Source organism: Sus scrofa, chromosome 14 (assembly GCF_000003025.6).
Source record: "Sus scrofa isolate TJ Tabasco breed Duroc chromosome 14, Sscrofa11.1, whole genome shotgun sequence".
In the NCBI taxonomy this organism is placed as follows: domain Eukaryota; kingdom Metazoa; phylum Chordata; class Mammalia; order Artiodactyla; family Suidae; genus Sus; species Sus scrofa.
In genome coordinates this window covers 45118109-45144314 of record NC_010456.5, presented here as the reverse complement: position 1 = coordinate 45144314, position 26206 = coordinate 45118109, and the positions used below count along the sequence as shown (strand labels likewise).

Here is a 26206-nt window from a genome sequence, read left to right as displayed (position 1 = left end):
TGCAGAATTATTCCACAGGAAACCTGCCCAGGTGTTCAGGGGACCCCCACCCAGACCCTGTGAAGTCATGCCTCAGCCTAGAGCACACCTCCAACCCAGGTCTCCCCAGACTGCCGGTCTGCGGGCCATTCTTCCCACTGCCCTGGCCCACCCAGGGCTCCAGACAGGCCCCAACCTTCCCTATTCTCTCCAGACACACAGAGACATAAGGGTCCTCACTCAGGTGCCCCCTGAGGCATGCAGAACCCAGAACCCACAGCTCTCAGCCGGGTATGAGACCAGGTGTCATGAGTTTTGCGTATGGCTTTACCCCTGCAGAGTCTGCCTTCTGGCAACCATTCCTTCTACCATCCCCTTCCTACCCAGGGGCTCTGGGTCTCTCCTGCTCTGGCCTGGGGGCCTGCCCTGGGGTAGGGGTGTCACCAGAGGCCTACCCAGTCCCTTTATTTCTTTGTGCCCAAATCAGCCAAGCTTCAGTCTTTTCTCCAGCTCTCACTTTCCTGTCACTTTGCTAAGTAATAATTTCCATGTCCAATTCCATTTCTTTTCTAGTTCTGAAACCTCTAAGCTATCAGCAAGAGGATAGTTCACATGAAAACTAATTACACAAAATCAATATTTAATCACAGACCAACAACCTGATCCTGCAGAAAAATCCTTTTAAAACTCCACTGCCCTGTACAAATAGTTCTTCCCAGATGCTTATTTATGGACCCCATTTTTGGTGGGGGTAATTTTCATTTTTAATTTCAAAAAGAAAAAAATATCTGTAGACATCCTCAACAGGGAGGTCCCATGAAGGGCCTTTGGATCTGAACTTGCTTCCATTCTCTGAGTTTTCAAGTTGCAAGTTTTTATTTTTATTCTTAAAGGGGTGGTGGGTGGGGAGTGGGTAGGGGTTATTTTCTTCAGGAGTCCCTTCGGAATCTGCTTCCCGCCTCCCCTTGCCCTAAATTGAGCCCATTTTCCCGGCATTTTGAGTTCTGGAACACCCAGCTTCTGACTTCCCAGCAGTAACTCTGGGGAGCGATGAATCCGCGCTTAAACCGCGGTAACTTTTTAACTCCCCGCCCAGGAATGGTGGAGTGCTTAATCTGAGGTTTTTAAATAAAAAGGGCTCAGGGGTTGGTTTTATTATAACGTTTATTTCATTTCAGATTTCATGCACAATTTAGCAAACGCTAGACAGACTTGGGCGATAAACACTTTCTTTTGTGGGGGGAAAAGGCATTTTTATACACCATGCTTAATTTTATTTAGATTTAATAGCGATATCAGGGGCACTTCAAAGAAAGTTCCTTTTTTCTCCCCTTCTCCTAAGAAAGCTGGTCTGCTAGCAAAATCGCCTCGTGCTATTTTATGGCAAGGAAAATTAAAGGCCTTTCTCCCCCTTCCTCCCCTACAAACGCTTTAGGGAGGAAAATACACACAGGCAGGCACACAGAATAAACACTTCCTCTACCCTCCATCATCTCTAACTCCCAACTTCTAATTGCAAGATAGATTGCAGCCTCAGTGGGGATCAGGAAGATCTAAACATTTTAACTAAGATTATTGGGATAAATATTTCATAAAGAGCAGGGCAGATATTAAATTACTCCTATTGATTTTGGTATCACAACCCAATTCCGTTCCTTGGCCTCTTCAGTTTAATTGATCTCTTAAGGAGGCCAACCTCGCGCCCGAAGAGGGCCTGGGCCTTGGCCCTGGTGCCTGGACTAGGGCGCTCCGGCCAGTCAGTGCCGCCCTCTGCGCGCTAGTCTTCTCCAGGCTCCTGGCCGCCTCGCTGCTCCGGCGCTGGGCTCACGCGACAGGCACCCCTCCCCCCGCCCCGCATAAAGTGGCCGAACGGTTACTGTTCTCGGCGGAAGCCAGCCACTGAGAACCAGGAACCCTAGACAGTGGAGATAGGGAACAATTGCTCCCTCCCTAGTAAGGGAGGAGCTAGCTAGCGCCCGATCTCTGGAGGAGAACCCTAATTTAGGGGTTCCCCATTTGCTTTTCACCTCCAGGATAATCCAAGGGCCGGCTAACTTGGGCGCCACAAGTAAGCAGACAGCAGTGGAGAGCCGAGGGTTCGCTCCAGGGCTGAAGAGCAGTCGACACTTAGCTGCGACTTTCCACGGCGAGTCCAGGAGCTTTGCCTGGCGACCCCATTGTCTGAACGCCCCGCACCGCTTACCGCCCACCTCCCCGCCCCCTGCCCACCCCGCAGGTCTCGCTTCAGTTGGGGGTGGGGAGTTGGGAACTGTGGTGAGTGGGAAGGGGGGTGAACAAAGCCCAGCTCCCGCCATTCTCCGCCTGCGCCCTCTCCATCCCGATGCTCGGGGAGGCCAGGGAGCGCCCGCAGCGCACTGGCGCCAGACCCGGAGGCTAACCGGTGCGGGGGACCCCGGAGCAGGCGAAGTGCGAGTTCATGGCGGGGGCCTCGGCAGTCAGCACCCAGGACCACCTTAAGAGCGAGCCCCGCCCCGGGCCCGAAGCTTGGGCTGCGCTGATTGGTGCAAATGTAATGGCTGAAATTGATTGCTGAAATGCAAAACTTGTTGCTGCTTCTCCGGGCTCTGGGCGAGAGGCAGACACAGAAAGGGGAGCCGAGACCCTCGGAACGCCCCACGCAGAGCCCCCCCGCCAGCCAGAAGAGGGGTGCGAGGACCCCCCAGAGCTGCCCCCGCCCCCTCCCATTCCGGGTTCTGAGAGCGCAGCCGGATCGCCTTAGCCTGCTCGCCCAGCGTGGCCCCCCAAACCCGCGTACGCCCCCCTCCCCGGGTCCGAGGGCGACTTGCGAAGCACCTCGGAGCGGAGGCAGGGAACCCGAGGCTTGGAGCGACCATCGTCTCGCTACCCACCCGCGCCTGGAACGGTTGGCGGAGATCCCCGCGAACTCAGAGACCCAACGGCAAAGGACAGAATCGGCAGGCGGAGGACGTGGCCGTGAAGCGGCGCACCGGGTCCAGCGCATCAGCGGCGGAACAGGGGAGCCGCGCCTTCCCCCAGCCATCGGTTTCAACCTCTGGTGCCCGCCGCCTCCTCAGCCCCGCTGAGCGCTCCGCTCGGGCACCAGCACCCGGTGATGCCGAGCGGAGTCTCCAGTCCTCTGACCCGGTGAAGAAGCAGAAGCCGCCTGCTCCGGGCCGACGGGGACTGTGCAAGCGGATCTTGCTTGGCTGAGGCTTGGGCTGCGGAGCGCCGGGACTCCAGGGGGAGGGGGGGAGGGACCGCACTGTCCGTGCCCCCGCGCCAGCCGCGGCTTTGAAGGGTCTTCCTGTCCGGCCCCTTAGCAGCTCCTCCACGGGCTCCGGGAGACTTCGGGAAGAGTCGGGGGCTCCCCACCCAACCCGATCGGACTTAAAAAGGTGATCGCTCTGCTCTCCCTCCCCCTTCCCGCCTCCTACCCCCCACTTAACTTTTTGTCTCTACGAGCCCGCAGCTCCGTCCTCTTCCCTCAAACCCACCCGCGGCCCTGCCACCCACCCGGGGCATGGGCCCCCCAACACGGCTCCTGGAGGCCCCGCGGCGCCGCAAGATGTGAGAGGCCCCGCGTCGGGCAGAGCGAGAGCTTCGGGAGAGGAGCCGATAGCCCCCAGCCTTTGCAAGCCAGGCGAGGTGGCGGTGCGCGCTGCGCCCCCGCGGTGCTGAGCGTCCCGGGGCGCCCTACCTCGGGCCGGAACGAGTAGCTGGCCGGAGGCGCGCCGCGGAGAGCAGGCTGTCATGCCCTATTGATCCCCCTGCCCCCCGCCAAGTATGTTTGGGCTGGACCAATTCGAGCCCCAGATCAACAGCAGGAACGCTGGCCAGGGCGAGAGGAACTTTAACGAGGCCGGACTAAGCATGAACGCCCACTTTAAGGCTCCGGCTTTCCACGCGGGGGGACCCCCTGGCCCCGTGGACACTGCCATGAGTGGGCTGGGAGAACCCCCGATCTTGGGCATGAACATGGAGCCTTATGGCTTCCACGCGCGTGGCCACTCGGAGTTGCACGCGGGGGGGCTGCAGGCTCAGCCGGTGCACGGATTCTTTGGAGGCCAACAACCGCACCACGGCCACCCAGGAGGCCACCACCCCCACCAGCATCACCCCCACTTCGGGGGCAACTTTGGTGGGCCAGATCCTGGGGCCTCGTGCCTGCATGGGGGTCGTCTGCTCGGCTACGGCAGCGCGGCCGGCGGCCTGGGCAGCCAGCCGCCCTTTGCCGAGGGTTATGATCACTTGGCGGAGAGCCAGGGGCCGGAGAGCTTCGGCCCGCAGCGACCTGGAAACCTCCCGGACTTCCACACTTCGGGCGCCTCGGGCCACGCCGTGCCTGCCCCATGCTTGCCGCTGGACCAGAGTCCTAACCGAGCCGCTTCCTTCCACGGCCTGCCGGCCTCCAGCGGCTCTGATTCCCACAGTCTAGAGCCCCGGAGGGTGGCGAACCAAGGAGCTGCCGTCGACTCGCTGGAATACAATTACCCGGGCGAAGCGCCCTCGGGACATTTCGACATGTTTTCCCCCTCTGATTCCGAAGGGCAGCTGCCTCATTATGCAGCAGGTCGTCAGGTTCCCGGTGGCTCTTTCCCAGGTGCCTCGGCCATGCCCAGAGCTGCAGGCTTGGTGGGCTTGTCCAAAATGCATGCCCAGCCGCAACAGCAGCAACAGCAGCAGCACGGCGTGTTCTTTGAGAGGTTCGGCGGGACACGCAAGATGCCGGTGGGTCTGGAGACTGGAGTAAGCTCCAGGCACCCGTTAATGCAACCTCCCCAGCAGGCCCCACCGCCCCCTCAGCAGCAGCCCCCGCAGCAGCCGCCGCCGCCGCCGCCACAGCAGCAACAGCAACAGCAGCCGCCGCCGCCGCCTGGGCTTCTGGTCCGACAAAATTCGTGTCCGCCTGCTCTCCCCCGTCCCCAGCAGGGTGAGGCAGGCACGCCTAGCGGCGGCCTGCAAGACGGAGGCCCCATGCTGCCCAGCCAACACGCACAGTTCGAGTACCCTATCCACCGGCTGGAGAACCGGAGCATGCACCCTTATTCCGAGCCTGTATTCAACATGCAGCACCCTCCTCCGCAGCAGGCGCCCAACCAGCGGCTGCAGCATTTCGACGCACCCCCCTACATGAATGTGGCCAAAAGGCCGCGCTTTGACTTCCCGGGCAGCGGGGGAGTGGACCGCTGTGCTTCGTGGAACGGCAGCATGCACAACGGCGCTCTGGACAACCACCTCTCGCCCTCTGCCTATTCAGGCCTACCCGGCGAGTTCACGCCGCCTGTGCCCGACAGCTTCCCCTCGGGGCCACCCCTGCAGCATCCCGCCCCGGACCACCAGTCTCTGCAGCAGCAGCAGCACCAGCAGCAGCAGCAGCAACAGCAGCAACAGCAGCAGCAACGCCAAAACGCGGCCCTCATGATCAAGCAGATGGCGTCGCGGAATCAGCAGCAGCGGCTGCGCCAGCCAAACCTGGCCCAACTAGGCCACCCCGGGGACGTGGGCCAGGGCGGCCTGGTGCACAGCGGCCCGGTGGGCGGGTTGGCCCAGACGAACTTTGAGCGCGAAAGCAGCGGCGCGGGCGCCGGGCGCCTGAGCACATTCGAACAGCAGGCTCAGCACTTGGCGCAGGAGAGTGCGTGGTTCCCAGGTCCGCACCCGCCGCCGGGTGACCTGCTGCCCCGCAGGATGGGAGGTTCAGGCCTGCCCGCTGACTGCGGTCCGCACGACTCGGACTGGCGCCGCCCCCTCCGCCGGGTGGCTCGGGGGTGCTGTTCCGGGGCTCTCTGCAGGAGCCGCTGAGGATGCCAGGAGAGGGCCACGTGCCCGCTCTGCCCTCGCCTGGCCTGCAGTTTGGGGGCAGCCTGGCAAGCCTAGGCCAACTTCAGTCGCCCGGGGCTGGGGTGGGGCTGCCCAGCGCTCCCTCCGAGCGCCGGCCCCCGCCGCCAGATTTCACCGCGCCCGCGCTCGGGGGCCAGCCTGGCTTCCCATTCGGCGCAGCGAACCGGCAGGCCACGCCGCACAGCGGCCCAGGCGTGAACTCGCCCCCGAGCGCGGGCGGGGGCGGCGGCAGCACGGGCGGTGGCGGCGGCGGGGGCGCATACCCAGCGCAGCCTGATTTCCAGCCCAGCCAGCGCACCTCGGCCAGTAAGCTGGGCGCGCTCTCGCTGGGATCCTTCAATAAGCCCAGCTCCAAGGACAACCTGTTCGGCCAGAGTTGCCTGGCTGCACTCTCCACAGCCTGCCAGAACATGATCGCCAGCCTCGGGGCCCCCAACCTCAACGTGACCTTCAACAAGAAGAACCCGCCCGAGGGCAAGAGGAAACTGAGCCAGAACGAAACCGACGGCGCAGCCGTGGCCAGCAACCCGGGCTCGGATTACTTCCCAGGAGGGACTGCTCCTGGGGCCCCAGGGCCGGGAGGCCCGTCGGGGACCAGTAGCAGCGGCTCCAAAGCCTCGGGGCCGCCCAATCCGTCCGCCCAGGGGGACGGCACCAGCCTCTCCCCTAACTATACCCTGGAATCAACGTCGGGGAACGATGGCAAGCCGGTCCCCGGGGGCGGTGGCCGGGGACGGGGTCGCAGAAAAAGGGACAGTGGTCACGTGAGCCCTGGGACCTTCTTCGACAAGTACGCAGCGGCGCCAGACAGCGGAGGCGCATCCGGGGTGAGCCCAGGGCAACAGCCGGCGCCTGGCGCGCCTGTCGGGGGAAGCTCCACGGGCGAGACTCGCGGGGCGCCTACACCTCACGAGAAAGCGCTCACGTCGCCGTCGTGGGGGAAGGGAGCCGAGTTGCTCCTGGGGGACCAGCCGGACCTCATGGCATCCCTGGACGGTGGGGCCAAGTCGGATGGTAGTTCCCCGCACGTGGGCGAGTTCGCCTCGGATGAGGTGAGCACGAGCTACGCCAACGAGGACGAGGTGTCATCCAGCTCCGACAACCCCCCAGCCTTGGCCAAAGCGAGTAGGAGCCCTCTGGTGACAGGCTCGCCCAAAATCCCTCCCCGTGGGGTGGGCACCGGGGAACATGGACCGAAGGCACCTCCACCCCCGCTTGGCCTGGGCATCTTGTCTACCTCTACCTCGACCCCTGACAGCTACGGCAGCGGGGGACCGGCCCATCCTGGCACACCGGGCCTGGAACAGGTCCGGACCCCGACGAGCAGCAGCGGTGCACCCCCACCGGATGAGATCCACCCTCTGGAGATCCTCCAGGCACAGATCCAGCTGCAGAGGCAGCAGTTCAGCATCTCTGAGGACCAGCCTCTGGGGCTTAAGGGTGGCAAGAAGGGTGAGTGTGCCGTGGGGACCTCCAGTGCGCAGAATGGTGACAGCGAGCTGGGCAGCTGCTGCTCTGAGGCGGTCAAGAGCGCCATGAGTACCATCGATCTGGACTCGCTGATGGCAGAGCACAGCGCCACCTGGTACATGCCAGCTGACAAGTCTTTGGTGGACGGCGCGGAGGACGACAAGACGCTGGCGCCCTGGGAGAAGGCCAAACCCCAGAACCCCAACAGCAAAGAAGGTATATGCGGTCGGTTCCCTGCTCCCTTCTCACCTGGCAGATACCAGCTCCACCCCCATTGCAGGCTTCTAGAAGGCTCCGTGAAAGGGGAGGATCCCTTGGGGTCAGGAGGACACAAGGCCTTCTTAATGCCCAGCTCAGAGCTGAGTACACCTCCCTTGGTTGCACCAAGGGCTTTGTTAGCAGACCCTCAGGTCCCATCCCCAGGTACTGCCAGGTAGATTCTGGTCCCCAGGGTGGTAACAACTTTGATGGCAGCCTTTTGGAGATCACTGTAGAGCACCCCCTGTGCCCCCACACTCAATTTTAGCTGAGTTGCTGGGTGCCTAGAGGACTAGGCCCCTTAGCTTTCACCCTAAGACCCCTCCTCACGCTCAACATGCAGGCTGGTTCCACTTTTCAGGAGTTGCATGCCACCCTCCCTCTTCCTGGCAGGACACCTGGGAAGTTGTGTTAGTGTTTCTCCACCTTTTCCTAGTCAGCCAACCTGCAGCTTGAGTTCCCTTGAGTGTGCCAGCATCTTTGGAAAGAAAAGTTACTGCTCTGGTGTCGGCAGCATCATTCAGAGGCAACGCCTAATTTGACATTTGTTCCTAATGAATAGCTGTTTTGTCTCTTCTTAACTATTAGAGTTTCATTGAAAAACTGGAGACCTGTCAGGGTTGTAGGAGGCAGGCAGCCTTTTCAGAGTGTACCTCCTTGACATTTGGTGGGGAGGCCGGGGCTGGGATGGGGTGGGGGTGCTACTTGGCAGAGACCAGACCAATCGGCCAGGGCATCATTTGTGTTCGGGGATATGGATATATATTCTTAAGACACAAAGGACCTGCGTTTGTCAATATCTCGCTTGGCTTTAGTGACAGATGTCCAGTCCCAGCTCTCCTTTGCATTCTAAGCACTCCCTCCCCACCAGGCCTGGAGGCCTTTAAAGTGGGTGGGGTGGGGATTAGTAAATGGACCACCAGTGCCCTTAAAGCAATAATAGTTTTTTTTTTTTTTTTTTAACTTAAAGATGACGGAGCTGCAATAGAGATCCATTTTATTTTTTGATGGGGCTTTTTAAGTAACATTATTTCTCCCCACCACCCCCCTCCACGTTCCTACCTTTTTCTTTTAAACCCTCACTGAATTCCCTTGGTTTCATCTGGCTGAACATTACCATGGAGCCAGTAGCAGGCGATTTAACTGTCTTTAAAAAAATGCATCCCCTGATCCTAGCCTTCTCTTAGGTTCTTTTCCTCTGCCTTCGTTTTCCTAGTCCACATTCTACATCCTGCCATCTTCTGACCCTGGGGTTTAAGGTGAGGGTAGGTTTTAGGAGAAGGGGTTGGGGGGCAGAGGAGGAAGGAGGAGGGGGAAGGGAAGTGGAGCAGAAGTTGGGTGGCTCAGAACTTGGGGCTTTCACCGCCTGCCCCTCTGGTCTGTCCATCCGGGTAGCTTTCCCGTTTGGGTTTTCTAATTCATGAATGCGGACTCGCTCCTTTTCTCTTTGTTCGCTTACTGCCCAGCCCGGGACGCCGCTCTCTCATTTGAAGCTGGGTGTTTAGCATGCACAGCAGACACCAGGGCCAGCATCAGCATTCTCCAGGCTTCTCCCAGGCAAGGCCATAAATTGGTTAGTTTGGGACCCTCCGCTGTTTCTCCTTTTCCCCCTCCCTCCTTTTTAAAATGGAGTTGGACCGGGCATCCTGCTTGCTTGGCCCCCCTTCTCTTTTATTTTCTGGTGCACAACATCTCGGTCCTGCCGATCAATAGCTGGTTAGCACAAATCCCAACCCCTGTCACTTCTACCTGGCTCAGCCTGGCTGCCCATTCCCCCTCCCCCTTTGCCCATTCCCCCCCACCCCAGTAATTAAGACCATATTGGCCAAAATGGGGTGAGAAAAGTTGAAAAGAAAAAAAAAACCGATTTAGAGAATTAATAAAGAAAAAACCAGTAGCCCTCTGCCTGCAAGTCTTTTGAAGGGCCTTAAATACAGAGGAATTGGGTGGTTTTAATGAGTTTTTTGAGATGTTGCACTGCTCCCTTCCAAGTCCCACTAGTTTTCCTTTACAGAAAAAAAAAATTGCAGGCTGTGAATGAAGAAATGTCATTAAAGAAATGTTTTGTTTTGTATGTTTCATTATCACAGTCAGACGAAGGAAAATATTTTTTTGGAAACAGATGCTAGTCACTTTGGGGTTGATTTCCCCTGTATGCTAAACGAAGCACTCCCTTGCACACGAGGAGACAGGAACTTCCTCCAGGGACCGCTGTGGGGCTGGCCGCCTTAGAAGCCTCAGCAGGGACACCCACTTGACCTCCTTTGTTTTCCACTCTGTGATGTGGGAAGGACAGTTTCCTAGATAAAGCCCCGAATTGAGGTCACTCGAAGCTTCTGCAGCCTTGGGGCTGCTAGTTAAGGCTTTATAAGGTATCTGCATCTGATTCCTGTTCCCTTACTGGTAGTAAATAAGGATGATTAAACTTTTCATTATGATAACACCCTGCCGTTCCATCTGCACATGTTGTATAAATAGGTACACAGAGCCTTCAACGGGCCCCTGAGTCCCCTGGCTGAAAATCAGAGTGAAGTGTACCATTGGAAACAGTTGAGAAAAAAAAGAATTTAAAGGAAAAGGTCCTGCTTTTCATAAACACATGCCCATCATCCCATCAGCCATGAAGCAGCATTGAATATACCCTTGCGAGGTTCTAGCCCCAGCAAGCACTTTATTTCACCGCCTGCCCCCTCCTTCAGGCAAAGCCCATTTTTGTAATGATATTTTATTTTGTCACGCCGTAAAACACGCCAGTACTAATGTGATTAAATATTAACACCGTTTCTGAAATTCGTCGCTCCGATGACAAAATACTAGTCGGCCTTTAACAAAATGATCGTGCTTGGATTGGAGAGAACGAATAAGTCTTCAGAACTGCACAAGCCATGTAGCCACTGGGACGTGCCCAGATTGTCTTATGGGGTTTAGATGTCCTCCTGAGGGGAGGGAACTCGACTGGCAAGTTATATACTTCTCACAAAGTCTAGGCCAGAATCACATGTGATGATGATTTTTTTTTTAATCAGGAAAGTGAGCCTCTCCGAATTATCCTTCCCCTGACTTCTTAATCGACCCACCAAACAACTTTTATATCATGAAACTCCACATCTCATGAGATCCTGTTTGCACAAAGTTGGGGCGGGGGAAGGGTGAGGTTGTGCAAAGGAAAAAAACCCCAACAAAACCCAGCCTGAGTTTGGGCCTATGCAGACATCTGTTAAATCAGTGAGGAGTCCATGAATTTGAAATTAGTTTGCAAAATCATCCACCTATCTTTGTAACAGGTGTGTGGCTATGGAGGATTTTCAAAACAGAGAGAGAAGGAGAAATAATGATAGATTGTAAATAAAGCATATTAAACCTGAAAAAGGATGCCCCCGGCTGCCCCTTACAGTTTTGAAAACTTGAATTAACTGTATTCCATATTAAGTTTATCCTGTAATAAGTTTATCCTCGCTAAACTTCCATTCTGTTGGTTTCTCTATCTTGAAATCCAGAGTTGGCTGGAAACGCTCTTTCACATACATCGAAACAGGCGAGGTCTCCGTATATGCTTTGCATGCGATCCTGCCCTTTTTGGAAGTATGATATTTTTACAGGGATGCAGGAGAAATTTTTGGAATTTCACGCTTCTCTCAGTGTTCTAGTTGGAACACAGTAAGCAGCACTGAGAAATACTAGGCAGGCAGGATTTGCACAGTGAATTTCCTTAGACATGAGGGCAGGCTTGGTGGTGGGGGGGGGTGGGCGTCCTGCTGAGTTGTTTCCCCCACTCCTCACACCGTGGAGAGAATTTTCAAGGCTCACTCAGACTTCTTTTGGGAAGAAGAGGAGCCCTGCACTCCTGTTTCCTGGAGAAATCATCCAGCATGGGTTGCATGCCTTCATGTGACTTTTGCACCCTCCGGAAGATGTAACCTAAAACTTCGCAGGTGTTAATCAGGGGTAATGTAAACAGATAGGAGCCCCCTTTGTGCAGTTGACTTCTGGGCCTGCCTGCTCCCTGGCTAGTCCGGGACATACTACTACTGTTCTTTGGTGCTTGTTTAATATTTCATGGTTGTAATAAACCTGTCTTCTTCACCCGCCTCCCGACATAAAACCCCAACCTAGCACACATCCGCAATTATACATTTCTACTAAATATTAATAAAGGACAAGGATTTTTAAGGGGTGGAAACTTATTAGCATTGAACTTGTCACGGTTTCTGCCACTTGATTTTTTCTGGCTGTTTTGCTTTTAAATAGCCTCTGCCTTCTAATATGTTATAGATACTTATATATTCTCATATAGATAAATATATACGATATTTATAGATGGGAGAGCTTTTCTCAGGATAGCTTTCTTTACCATAAATTCATTTAGATTTCTTCTGAGGCCCCTTCAGACCGGAAGTAAGAGACTGTTGAAATGTACTTCTATTTTATTGAGATTTCTAGGAAAGGAGTGAGGGTTGGTTAATCTAATTTCTCTTTCTAGCAATGAAATTCTATGATTCCTGATATGATTTTGTTTGCCTGACAGAGGTATTTAAATTTCCACGAAGAATCTTAATAGGTCCTGAAAATCCGGCTGCCCTCGCCAAGAAGTTACTTGATACTTTCTGCTGATATAAAATATACATATTTAATAAACAGTCCAGGAGGACCAAGTGAAATTAGAGGAGGGAAATTCTTCCCACTCTGAAAGGGCAGGCTTCGATGAATCCTTGGGATTTCACAGATCTCTTGAACTTACTCTGTGCTGAAAGATTTCTCAAAATCACTTTTCTCTCCACTTGAGCGACAATAACATCGGCTGGTGTTCTTTGCCCAGGAAGGGATCTGCTCCGCCAAAAGCATTTAGGAGATAAATACTCCTAGGAAGGGGTACTGTATTTGCCTCAGTTTGGTTAGTTTTAGAGACTAAAAGGGTATAGCTTTATGAAATAGGATCAAATGTCCGGAGAGTGTGTGAGGGCAAGCAGGCCTCCCGAGCACATGGCAACATAAAAACACAAACCTCTCATAGCTGAGAGGACCCGAGTCTATGGGGACATCCCCCTGTAACTACTGGGTGCTTCTTATTTCCTTCCCTCCATGTCCCCCTACTTGTTCCACCCAGGTCTTCAGTCTGGAGGGGCTGGAATAACCCAGCTTCATTGTTTTGATTCAAGTCAGGATTCTGACTTGCCCAGCGATGTGTTTGTTTTAGGACGATGTCTATTTTTAGGCGCCTCTTGGGTGGACAGATTTGAGTGTGGGTTTTGATTGCTAGTGGCAGAGATGTTGATACATTCATGAGTGTGTGATTGAGAAGAGAGACATTTGGGGGAAGTTTTTCAAGTTTTCTCACCTTCTGGTACACCTTGGAGCCCGGTGAAGCGATCCCGGGGCTGGCTTGAAAGAGTATGGCCAAGGGGCGGGTGTCCTGTCTGGGTCTGTCTGTAGCCAGTGGGAAGAGAGAAGGACCCATACAGTTCAGCGTGGGAAGGAAGGAAAGGACCCCCCTTCCCCAATCCCCGACCTACCCTGGGCATACGCACATATACATATGCATGACCAAGTGTATTTCCATCAAATCATCCAGCTACTCCTTTAGTTTACCCTTAATCTGCTTGCCGAAAGCAGAGTTGGGGGAGGCGGTTGTTGGGCAGGGAGAAAAACTAAACCTTCAGTCTCTTTGGCCTTAGCTGACAGGTTCTGATTCTGTAAAGGACTGAATGAGTGCAAGCCCTAAAAATAGAGGAGGATTTTGAAGATCCTAATTACGAAATCTCGGCCTCCCAGGCCTCCTGGGCTGTGGGTGACTTTGATCTGGAGTATTTCGGCAGCAGACGCACGTCGCCGCTCACTGGGTTTTGCGCGTGGAGGTGTCTCCTGGCTGAGTTCAGCTAGCAGTGCTCTGCAGCCAGGAGAGGAATCTTTGAATCAGTGCCCACCTCCCCTCCCCCAGCCCCCCTCCCAGTTGTGGGAAGCGGGACGCTGCTTCTCATTTATGGAAATTCCTCTCCTTTATTGTAATCTTTTGGTACCAACGACTTGGCGGAGAGGATGCTGGGCTTTTGAATTAGTCACAGCTTCGCCTTGAGGGACCCTCTGTGTTCTGATTCATGACAGCCTGGCCGACAGTCTCCCCCACTCAGGGCCACTCGGGCCCTGAGGAATCATGAGCAGGAACCAGAAGGAAGACATGGTTCTGGGACCCTCACACATCACATGTTGCTGGGTGGGGTCACCCAGTGCAGAGCGGCCCTGATCATTTTCTGCCATCTTCCAGCAACATGACAGCACCCATCCACAGGCAGCTTCACCGGGCCATCAGTGACTTTAGGGTGGATAGGGGCTACCCCGTGGGCATGCACTTCAGGGGCCCAGGACTCCCAGCTTATTTTGTGGCCAGGATCGAAAAGCAGAATTAAGTTTAATATACTTGAGCGAGAAGGGACGTTTGAAAGCCATCATTCTCACGGGGTGTAATTATTGTAGGACGCTGAGTCCTGCTTTGTTTGCTGGCTTGCATTTTAATCAGCGGCCTCGGAGGTTTGGGAAGCAAGTGGAGGGTCTGCTCCCAACCCGGTGTTTGCCCAGAAAGGACACTGGGTTGGGGGGCAGTGGAGAAGCAACCTCATGAAATGCAAGGAGCCCTTTCTGGGCCCTGATGGCTTCCAGGTTTGGCTTCATAGGGCCACGCTGAACTGGAGTCCCTGGGACTTCGTGCTGGGGGTCCATCCTGGCTTCAGCATCCCCAATTCTCATTCTTCCTCTTGGCTGAGAGAGCTGGTAGGTTTTCATCAGCTCTGCTTCCTCGCAAAGCGGGATAGAGGGAGAACTTTACGGCGGCCTTGTGTGGATCTTTTCACGATTTATGCATCATTCTAAGGACCCAGATGCCCTTTAAACATAAAGGCAATTGAATTTAACAGTTTTCAGGTCTTAGCGCCTTCACGATAATAGATTGGCTCTTTGGATGTCCCAGAAGAAACATTTTAGGCGGGATAGACTTGTTTCCCAAGGGGGGAAATTTCCAATAAACATCCCAGCACAAACTCCCATGGTGGGGGAAAGCAGGTTTTTATGTTCTGATCATTAAAGCTCAGGGTCCAGCACATTCAGCTTGCCCCGCTTCCCCTAGAGCTGGTAGGATGGGCTGTGTGATGCGAAGGCTCTGTCTTCCTTCTCATCTTTGACCTCTTTGTGGAAGATCTTGGCCTCTTCACGGAACTCTTGGCTCTGGGATTCCGATTCTTGAGAGGGAATCTCTGGTTTTGGGGGGCGGTCGCAGTCTGACTTACCTGTGTCAGTGTTTAGTTTAGGTGAATTGAGTATGTTGGAAAATAGTTTAGGGAAACAGAGAGACCCTTCTGCGAAGGCATCTTTGGGGCCACTTGATGGAGCTGGTCTTTGGAAAGTTGGAGGGAACCCACTGTTGTTTTTCTCCCGCACATCTCAAAAACCCTCCCTGGGGTTGCTCAGAAATAGATGGCCATTCTCACGCCTTCAGAGGAGACCTGAAGTAGCTGGGTACTGAGGCCCTTCTCTGCCTTTTCCCCTTGCTCTGTCCTCCAGCGGCCTGTCGTGTGAGAATGAAGTGGCCTGGAGATGGGATCTGAGGTTTTAAAATGAGTTTTCCCTCCTCAATGCTGATAATAATTTAAAGAGTATATGGGCAAGAAGATTTCATTAGCTCTTAGAACTGGAGGGCAACACTGTCGCTGCAGTGGGGCAGGCTCCAGCCTTTTTGACATAGCTGGCTTTGTGGGGTGGGACTGGGGAAATCTGTCTGCCCTGAAGCTGAGAGCCCCAGTGCTGTTGTTCCTGGTTGTATTTGGGAGCTCCTGCAATGAGAGGAGACAGTCAGTGCATAAACACACACTCCTGCACATGCACACAGGTGCACATGCACTTGTATACAAAACACACACACACACACACACACACACACACACACCCTGCCCGCTGTTCTTTTGGTCTTCTAGGGCAAGGTGAGATGTGAAGAAGATATGACCTTTTAAAGTTACCGTGAAGCGGTGTTTTCAGACGCCCTTGAATCTTGGAATGCAAGCATTGTTGAGTGATTGGCAATGACCACCAGGAAAAAAATACTTCTAAGGGACCATCTTATGATCCAAGAGGGGCTGGGGACGTCTGCAGAAAACAAGGCCTGCTCTGAAATGCCCAAAGCTCAGCCTCCCAGAGGAACCAGGCTTGGTTGAGAACTCACTGAGAAGTGAGTGGGTTCTATCCTGTGTGGGCTGTTGGAAAAGGCCTTGAAATTCAAGGGCCTGGGTCCTGGATGTGGACACTCTGTCCTCTCCTATGAGCCTGAAGGCAGAGAGAAACACCCCCAGTTAGGAAGACTGGATAGAGATTAGAGTGCTATTTATTTTCTCGTGGTGGAGGGGGCTGTGATGGAGGGATGGATGGAGAGCAGAGAAATGTGTCCATTTGAGTTGAAGTGTTATTTACCGACACAGGGTTCAGGAGTGGGAAACAATTTATAAGTGTGGGAGTCATTTATAACACCACCTCCTGGGTGAGGTGGAGGTGGGTAAGGAATTGCTTGGGGGCTGGTGTCAGCTGTCAGAAAGGGTGGAAAGTTCTTGGCTCAGCTCCTCCTACTAGGCCTGGAGCATCCTCACAACTGCAGATGTTTGGGGGGATAGGTCTGGAGGACCCAGCCTGGCACTGATGACCACATCGTGAGTCTGTTAGCAGTCAGAGCCCTTTCCATTGCAGTTGGTGGCCGAGATACACACACAGGGTGCGGGGGGTGGGGGGTGGGGGGTGGACCCATACGAACCCTGGGTGGGTCTAGCCCTCCTAACTTTTCCTGCAGAGGAACCTCTTTGGCAAAGTCTGTTGCATAAGCGTTGAGTTCCACAGATGCACCCAGACCTTTCCATAAAAGAGGGACGATGGGGGTGGGAAAGGGGACTGACCTTTCCCCTGGTGACCCTGTTAAGTGACCACTGACACTTGCCTTCCAGCACCGAGCCTCTTCAGGGATAACCCTGCCTGTTATAGACCTTACAGGCACGTTCCACCGTGCCCTCCCACACAATATATGTATTTTTCCTTTTTCTGAATGGTAGGCAAAAAAGGCGATGAAAGTAAGTGACAAACGCAGCAAGAGGAAGATTTCCCTGACTCGACATAAGCGGAGTGTGGAAAGGAGCTGGACAAATTAGAGTTTCATCTTCCCTCCCCTTCGGGGGACCCATGGTCCAGCCATCAACAGCCCTTAATGCTTTTGTAGCAAGACCTAATTGGCTCAAAACAAATTGACCGTTTTCATCCCCTGCGATGTAACTTTTGGTGGTTGTTTAGTAGTTGAGGGAAGGGAGGCTGTGGACCAAAATTTGGCTTTTTTAAATGGGAGCAATTTCACGATCCTTATGCCGTGACTATTTCTAAATTGTCTGGGCATAAAGCTCTGGATGCCTTTTGCTGGTTTCTGCCTGTTGTGCCTGTACGAGCTTGTGTGTGTGCATGCACACGTGAGCACACACACACACACACACACACACATGCGCACACACACACACACCACATGTACATACATAAAACGCACACACAGGCCGAGAAGTCTTAATAAGAAATGAAAAAATAAATTTGTTTGTTCCCCCAAGAAGCAGATCATACAAAGTTTTGGCCCTGTTCAGTTTTAGGTAGAAGCTTATTGATCTCCCTGTGGTCAATTTTTGTGGAATTTGTAATCCTGTTAGGCCTCCGGGAGAGGCATGATTAATTTACTTGTACATTTCACTATTTTGGGTCAGTTTAGTTAATAAGCATTTATTTTGTGCTCAGTGTGTGTGAAGCATTTTGCCGGGATTAGGAATGTGTGTGTGTGTGTGTGTGTGTGTGTGTGTCTGTGTGTGTCTGTGTGTGTCTGCGTGAGCACTAATAGGCCTGCCTGACCATCACGGAATAAAGGCCCCAGTCTCCGTTCCCACCACCTCACCAGGACAGGAAGAGAGGCCGAGTGGCCCCTTCCACCATCGCTTGTCCAGGCGGAGGGAGAAAAAGCCCAGCCCAGCAAACCTGGCCTCCCAGAACCCTGGAGATGTCCAGAGAACATCGGCTTCCTTCTGGTGTCTTGGTCCCTGGAAAGTTTTTGAGCATTAATTCTTAATTGACTGGGAGCTGAGCGCAGACATGGAGAAGAGTGAGGAATCTTAAACCTCTCTGGGGCACCTTCCATGCTGCTCCTTGACAAATGGTGGTACTGGGGTGTGTGTGTGTGTGTGTGTGTGTGTGTGTGTGTGCGCTGTCACTTTTAGAGAAACGCATGGTTTGACTTCCAAAGAAGGAAGAAAAAGTATGCGTAAGTCTTGAAAGCTGGGAAAAAGAAAAACAGCAAAAACGGCCCATAGCATTGGCCTTCTGAACACTGAGTCTCAGAAGCGGAGCCTGTGTTATTCTTGATGGTGTGGGCTCTTCAGCCGGGTGTCTCGGGGTACTGCTCCTCTTTTTCCCTGGGCTCCCCACAGCCTTCCTGTCTCTGCATCTAGATGATGGGTTAAAGAATTCCTCTTTTAATATTATTTTTTAAAAGACAGGTTTTAGCCATAACAATCATCGGGAAAATGGTTTCCTGAGGCACCCCCTGCACCCCTCCACCCCCACAATTGCTTAATTCTTTGCACATCAGTTTCTGCTAAGCCCTTGCCTTTGCAGAGCGAGGGCTGGACTAGAGTATTTTCCAGGCGTATTTTCAGTGCTGAGCCAGCCTGAAGTGAACTTGAGGTGCTGAGGAAACAGGCATTTGGAGAGATGAGGATACAATTTCTTTTTTTATGTGGGCCCGTTAAAGTCTAATGGACATTGGTGTCTGGCCTTAAATTTGGAGAGGGTCTTTATCTAACCCTTAAAACCAGAGTCGTTTCCGGCAATTATGACACCCCTGGCTAGACCACTAAATCTTCCAACTGCCTGTCTGGAAGGCGGTGGCAGGCATGGGAGGGACCGAGGGGCACACCTGTTACCTGTATCAGCTATAATTATGATGTTTCTGGGCTTCTGGTTTGAAAGAAAGAATTTATGGACCGAGCTTTGCCGGAAGAGAGCGGCCCGAGGCGCTCTGGCTCATGGCAGCGAAATCACTGGGCCCCCCACTCCCCACCCCCGTGGTGTCCATCACAGCCCTTGCATTTCCTTAATGAATTAATTTAGCTCCCTGACATTTGGTATTAAGTAAGTAGTTATTTTGGGAATCCAAGGGAGAAAGAGCTGGAAGACTTTTTTTTTTTTTTAACTTTTTGGAAAAAAGAGTAAGTATTGCATTTTGAAGCTGTAGACGGCTGGGCATCCAGGCATATTCTGCGCCAAGGGAGGACACGTTTGGTGGGACGTGGCAGAATGTGGCAAAGCTGCCTGGCCCCATCCCTGCCTGTGCTTTTGCTTCCCTATGGAGGGGATTTTTCCATTGTTAAACCAGCAGAGGCCACAACACTCAAGCTCCATGCAGTCTGTTTGGAAGTATTGTTTAGATTATTCTCACTTTTCAAATTGAAAGAAACTTAGTTTAATGGGAAAATAGCAGTATTGCTATCTTGGTGTGTTTGCTTTAGCGTTTAAAAATAGTTTGTTTTCATATCCTGAATTTCATCCTTTCCTTGTTTGCTTGTTTGATGGAAACCCGGGAGTGTGTGTGTTGCGGGGGTGGGGGTGGTGCAGGTGGGGGCCAGATAGCAGCACACACGTCTCTACACATGCAGGCAGTCAAATGGTTGCAATCATGCAACCAAAAATCGGTTGCAATTTTAAAGCTGGCTAAAGGGACTCAGGCACTTGCTTTTAACTTAAACCATCTTGCCCCTTCCTTCCCCATCAGTACACCACTCCCAACCCCCTCAGCAATATTTATTTCTTCCTTAAAAAAGGAATGCCGGGCCTGTTTGCTGAGGTCCCTGTTGGAATAGATTTTCTGGGGTTATGTATTAAATGTGTTTGAGGGCGATTTCAGCCCTCAGCCTGGTCGTCCCAGTACTAATGGTAGCAGGGCCTATTATAGAGAGGCAAAGAATATTGTAAATGGCTTATGCAGAAAAACCATTTAGATAAAAATGCAATTTTCCCTTCTGCATAGAGTGCTAAGAATTAATAGCACATTCTTTCTAAATGGGTATTTTTATATTATATTTTCCTCCTAATGAAATTCTTTTCCCAAACAGGAGCATGTTTCATTTTAAACTTTAGAGTAAAATTGATCTGTTTTTAAGCCTGCAAAAACTAGTGTCCCAGTTTTCAGTAGGCCCCTTCCCTCCTGACTCTGCGCCCAAGATTTTTGAAGTTAGATCCTGTAGAGGATGGAAATCATGGTTCTGTCTTCTTTCCTGTCCACATGATGGCTGAGAAATGGGGAGAGGGGCTGGATTTGCCCACATTTTGGATCTTTTCTTTCTTTTTCCTAGGGTGGGTTTGGGGGTGTTTGATGGTTTCCACAAACAGAGAAACTGGTCTTGAAATGTGTACTATTTGTGCTTGGTGCCCCTCACCCCCTCACCTTCCCTGGGTAGGAGGCTCACCTCCCTTGTCCCAGGGAATTTCCCATCGTCCTCTTGATGTATCCCTTTCTCCCTGGGTTTTTCATTACTTCAGAGGAGCCCTAGGTGCCCACTGCGTGCTCCCTATTATATGACAGCTGTGAAAGAGAATGCTTTTAGCTGGGGAGCATCCGCCAAGATGCAGTTCTATGGGCCAACTCTCTGCCAGGGCCTCTATGGCCATTTTGGGAGGAGTAGAAATTCAGAACTTCTTAGAAGGCCGACTTTGTGCGTTCCAGCAGAACTGTGTGGCAGCATCATTGTGGAAAGTCTTTGAGAGCTTATTTTGCTGGCTGCCGTGGGCCACTGTCTGCTGACCCAGTTTTTCCTGCCGGGTGTGTGTATGTGGTGATATTGGGTAGACTTGCGTTGGCAACTTAGATGTCCAGATGTGACAGCGGTTGAAGCAGCAATGTCCCAGTAGATGGATGTCTTGGAACACATCTTGTAATTTTCACTGTTGAAATAGCAAGAAGGTGAAAGCTTAGGTAAAATTCTAGAATGGAAGAAACTTCTCTTTTTTTGTGCCCTATCTCCACAGTATTTTCCAGCTGAGAGATCCAGGGCCCAGAGACGGTAAGTAACTCGGCCAAGGTCACACAGCATAGTTGCACAGGGGTTGTACTGTAGCTGAACCTCAGCCTTGACCTTGCCTTGCTACTTCTTGACTCCTTGCCTGGGAGCTAGGATCTGATTTTGCTGAGCCTGTGCAGACCAAAGTCGTCTTCTTAAACCAGAAGTTTCCGAGCCTTTTAAAGGAAGCACCATGACATATTTCTGATGACAAGAGCACTGTTCACCTTCCTCTTTCAGAGCCATAGGAAGTGTAGATTGTATAGGAGACAGTTCTTGACCTTGGGGAAGCAACAGAAGCACCAGATCCTATTAGATGCGTGGTCCAGGTTTTAGGCTTGGCTCTTTGACTCTGCTGAGCTATGTGACTGTAGCCTCTTCAGTGCTCCCAGCTTCAGTGCTCCCAGCTTCAGTGTCATCCCTGTGCCCCTGGTTTTCTCATAAAATTGAAAAAAAAATAAAAAATGAACCCCCCCCGCCCCGTGCCCATCTCAGGAAAGTAGATGAAGATTAAATAAGATGATTTTGGCTGAATGGGACTGAATAGGATGATTATAATGATGTGGTGAAAGGCACAGGCTCTGGTGCCAGATTATGGGTTCAAACCCAGGCAACTCAATGTCCTAGCTGTGTGACCTTGAGTAGACTACTTAACCTCTCTGTGCCTCCATTTCCTTATCAGGGAAAGAGGATGACAGTTCATACCTTGCAGGGTGGGGAGAATTCGGTGAGTTAATATATACATGACTAGATGCTCAGAAGATTGCCCAATGCCAAGGAAGTGCTGTGCCAGCACCAGCTTTTATTGACCCTCTACTTTATGCCTGATGTTTCATTTGTGGTGTCACATGACCCTTCAAAGTGCAGGATGGTGTTGCCGCTATTGTGTGTCCTGTCTTGGGGATGCAGAAACAAATTGCAGAGAGGCGATGTGAGGTTACATGTTCTGGGGCAGGGCAGGGCTGGGCTCCTGCGCAGCCATCTCACCGTCAGACTCTGTCCTTGTGGGGGGCAGTCAGACCACGTGTGGACCTTGGTGGAGTGGCCCCCTCCTGGAGCAGGCAGGCGTGTTTGGGCATGGGTCACTGGCAGTGGGATGGCAACGCACTGGTATTTTTCTTTTACTTGACAGCCCTTCTGGGCTCTGAAGGAACAGTTTTCTGATACGAGTGAGTAATGGTCAGCCTTCTGGTGGAAGGAATCCATGAAATGAGCCAGTCCCTGGCCCCTGAGCACTTTGCCAGGAGCCTGTGCCAGCCATAAACAATCTGGGAGCTGGCAATAAAGAAATTAGACCCCTGCGTCTGGCACCTCAGGTGGGGCCTCAGGAATCTGGCAGCTCTGGGCTAAACAGGGAGAGAGAGCACAAATGTGAGAGAGAGAGAGAGAGTGCCTGGGAGGGAGGGAGCTAGGTCCCTGCTCCAGGTGAGGATGGGAGGGCTTAGCTGTCACAAAGGCCTGGTTTGAATTCCAGTTCTGCTTCTTTTGTGCTGTGTGACCTTGGGCAGATGAATCACAGGTTATAGGACCCGTGACCCAGGTGTCATCCCTGTGCCCCTGGCAGAGAGTGGCTGTGGGGTTGCAGAGCCCTGTGTCCTGGGGACAGTGAGCCGCAGGGTAGGTTGGTGAGAGCAAGGGCTTTGGAATCAGCTGGAGGGGACTCATTCTCTGTTCCCACGTGGGGCTCTTGGCCACGTCCCAGCACCTCTCCCAGCCTCAGTGTCCTCAGCGGCAAACTGGGGGGGGAGGTAGTGTGCCTCCCTGAGGGCTTTGGCTGTGGTCCTTACCCCCCAGTGATGTGACCTCCCAGGGGACACTTGATAGTGTCTAGAGACACTTTTGGTTGTCACAACTGCAGGGAAGGAGGGCGCTTCTGGCATCTAAAGGACAGAGTCCAGGGATGCTGCTAAAACATCCTACAACACACAGGGGTGTCCTCACCCCACCCCCTCTTTCACAAAGAATTGTCCAGCCCCAAATGCTAAAAGTACCAGGGTTGAGAAACCCTGAACTACACTGAGGGATTGAGATTAGGTTCAAAATAATACTGAACACTGGTAGTAAAGTCTGAATTTAAAGCACCTGGCATATTTATTCATTCAACAAACACATATCAAGCACTTAACATGTGGCGCTGGTGTCTAGGGGCCAAGATGCTGTGGGGACCCAATAGACCAAAGCTCTTGCCCTCATGGAGTTTCCATTCTAGGGGAGGGGACAGACTGGCAGACAACAAACAAGAAAAATCTCACAGAGTGTACAGGGCCCAGAACAGAGGATCTGAAGGGGCAGGCAGGAGTTTCTAGGCTGGGCCACCAGGGAGGCCTCTGTGAGATGGTGACAGTTAGGGTTAGGCCAAGACCTGAAGGATGAGAAGGCATCAGCCAGCCGTGTGCTGGTAACTGCTCAACAGCCAGCTCTCCAGGGACATGGAAAGTTCTGCTTAGAACGTTTGCTGATTCCCATGGTGTAAATACTCCCACCATGGCCGGAGTCAACTGATATCATGTTAGCTGTCAACTGGCTTGCAGAATTCTTGAATATTTAACAATAGGTTCCCACACCCTGGAGCCAGCCAGGTCAGGCTTTGCAGGAAGGGTGTTCCAGGCAAGGGATGGTCGAGTACAGGAGCCCTGAGGCAGGACTGAGCTGGCAAGTTCCAGGAACAGGGAGGGGCCATGGGGGGGGTGCGCGCAGGACACGCAGGTCGGAGAGCCCCGGGGGCGGTGGGGGGTGTACAGACTACTCAGGGCTTGTCCTCTCACTCCAATCAGGAGGGTGGGTTTTATTCTACGTATGATGGGGGGCCAGGGAGGGCACTGGACACCTGTGTCTAGGATGGGACCTCATGGTACAGAGTTAGATGTGTGATCAGTGGTGGGGTTGCCTCTGAGCCTAGAGTATCCCTTTTCTTCATTCCTGCCTGGCTGCTTCTGAGGAGGCAGCACCCGGGCCACAGGTTAGGGTGGAGGGTGTCCACCCCCTCCACCCTGTACCACCAAGGAAAAGGCGCTCAGGCCCCAGAGGAGCACAGGAGGGCAGGGAGCTCAGCCTGCCGCAGGAGGTGGTGTGTGTGGGGGGTGTCTGTCCTCTCCCTGGTCTGGGCAGGGCATGGTTCATGTCCTGGCCCAGGGAGACCGTTTCCTTCTTTTCCCAGGCATTGTTCTCTAGGCCCAGCAGAGGTCACCGGACAGGAAGCTGCAAGTCCAGCCGGACTGAGCCTCCCAGTGACCTGGGCCTGACGTCCACCTTCTGGAAGCTTTTCTTTTGCTTTCCTCCCTGACTCTGAATTGCAGAGGAGTCCTGAGAGGCTGCAGTCATTGAGCACCAATCACACCAGGCCCCATTTTGCCGTTGAGGATACAGGCTCAGAGACTCAGAGTGACTTGTCTGAGGTCGCCCAGCTGGGAACAGAGGGTGAATTCACACCTGGGCCTGTCTCACTTGGGAGCCCGTGCTCAGAACCCCTAAGGATGAGCCAGGAAGCTGATTTCTCGCCGACAGAGGCTTAAAATAATCACTTCATGTTACACTTGAAACTAACACAATATTATAAATCAACTATATCTCAATAATAAAAATAAATAAAGACGGACTGGCAAACCAAACCAAGCCAGACCCAAACCCAAACCCAAAAAACTACCCCCCACCACTTCCAACAGTTGTCAGTCACACCACGGACAACCCAAATCTTTGCCATCTATAGCCCATGGGTGAGGGGGCAGCAGTCAGAGCTCCAGACCTGGGGGCCAGGAGGTGGCTTGCTTTGCCTGGGGCAAGGCTGTGTGACTTTGCTGAACCTTAGTCTGTCTCTTTGTCAAGTGGGTCAGTTCTGGTATCTCCTAGGACCCCTGTGAGTGGGGAGCGTCTGCCCGTGTAACTGTCACCTTCTTTCTCTGCTCCCTGCAGTATGTTGGAATTGTATATGTGAATAAACAGATGCCAGGCTGTCTGGGAGAAGGAGTTAACCAGTAAATAGCTAGAGAAAAAGGACAATTGCCTGAATGTTCCCCAGAAAGTTGGCCCGTGGGCCAGGATGGCAGAGCACTCTGATGTATGAGTCAAGAATGGGAGTTCCCGTCGTGGCTCAGTGGTTAACAAATCCCACTAGGAACTATGAGGTTTTGGGTTCGATCCCTGGCTTTGCTCAGTGGGTTAAGGGTCTGGCGTTGCCGTGAGCTGTGGTGTGGGTTGCAGACAATGGCTCGGATCCCATGTTGCTGTGTCTCTGATGTAGGCCAGTGGCTACAGCTCCGATTAGACCCCTAGCCTGGAAACCTCTATATGCTGTGGGTGCGGCCCTAGAAAAGACTAAATAAATAAATAAATAAATAAAAATAAAGATAGCAGAGTCAAGAATAAAGACGATGTGGATGTTTACCCCAGCACCTGGCACTGCTCCATGGCCTGTAAGTGTCCACTGACTGAAAGAAGGGGCTTTGTCAGCTGCAGTGGTGCATCCTTGCCTGGTCCCAGGGCTGGGGGTCAGTGCCACCCTAATACTCCTGAGAGGGGGTGATGGAGGTTTCCTCCAGAGGGGCTAGGGTGGGGCTGGTCCAGGGTCAAGGATCCCAGCCCTCATCTCTTCAGGGCTGAGTAGGAAGGGGAGGGAGCCCTGGGCATTGAAATTCCTCACCCCAACCCCACTCGCCCCCTCTCTCCATCCCCAACACTGGTCCTCACCAGCTTCTCTGCTTACCTGAGACCCAGGGACCCCGGACACAGCCCCTGTCCCACCCAAGGCTTGTTAACTTACTGACATCAGGGCCAGACTGAACCTGGTGGTTGTGAGAGGAGATGGGAATTTCATCTGTCAGTCACCTGACTGCTGGCTTTTGCATCCCAGGCCTTGGGGAGGAGGACCTCGAAGGAAGTTGAGGCCAGAACAGCCCTTCCTCACCCCTGCATCGATCCTCTCACTGTCCTGGGCCTCAGTTCCCTCATCTATCTTTTGGGTTAAACAAGGTCTTGGTGAGAATTAAGGGAGATAATGAGAAGCACTCAATCCAGTGTCTGGCACATCAGAGAGGTCACTAAACCTTGATATAAATACAGATGCTTTCCACCTCTTGGACGGGGAGGCACGGGAGCCTGTGAGGGGAAGGGGTGGTGGGCTGCAGAAAGTGGGGGAGTGGGTGCCCCTTAACAGTATCGCCCCTTCCCTGTGGGCCCTGAGGAATTCACCTGCAGAGTTCTGGAGGGTGATCTTGGGTGCTGTGGATGGCAGAGACGGTGACCGCTGCAGCTGGCAGAAACTCTGCAGACGGCTAGGTGTTTTAGAAGGCAAGCCAGGGAGAAACACATGCGAGATAAAAATTGTGCATTTTCTGAAGCCCCTCAGAGTTTTCAATACCATGGCCCTGCATACCCACTTCTTCGTGTCTCTGTGTGCGTAGGGTTTAGAAAATCAGTCCCTTGTTAAGGTTAGGAAAGGTTTTGAAATTAGCCACCATGTGAATCATGTACAAAGCACATGAATGGCACCTCTGCTCTGTATATAGAGGGTTTATGTGTCCTCCATGAGCGGCTTTAAGATAAACCGTGAGTAGCCCTTCAAAACACGTGCCTGACTG

The 26206-nt window shown here is 52.9% G+C and overlaps 1 protein-coding gene across 1 annotated transcript in view; it reads left to right on the top strand.

Moving 5' to 3' along the window:
* MN1 (MN1 proto-oncogene, transcriptional regulator) overlaps positions 1839-26206 on the top strand; it is a 48817-nt gene continuing 24449 nt past the window's right edge. The window contains 2 exon segments of the mRNA XM_021072488.1: positions 1839-5689; positions 5692-7488. Of these exon segments, the coding sequence (XP_020928147.1) occupies positions 3745-5689; positions 5692-7488 (3742 nt within the window). The 5' untranslated portion in view covers positions 1839-3744.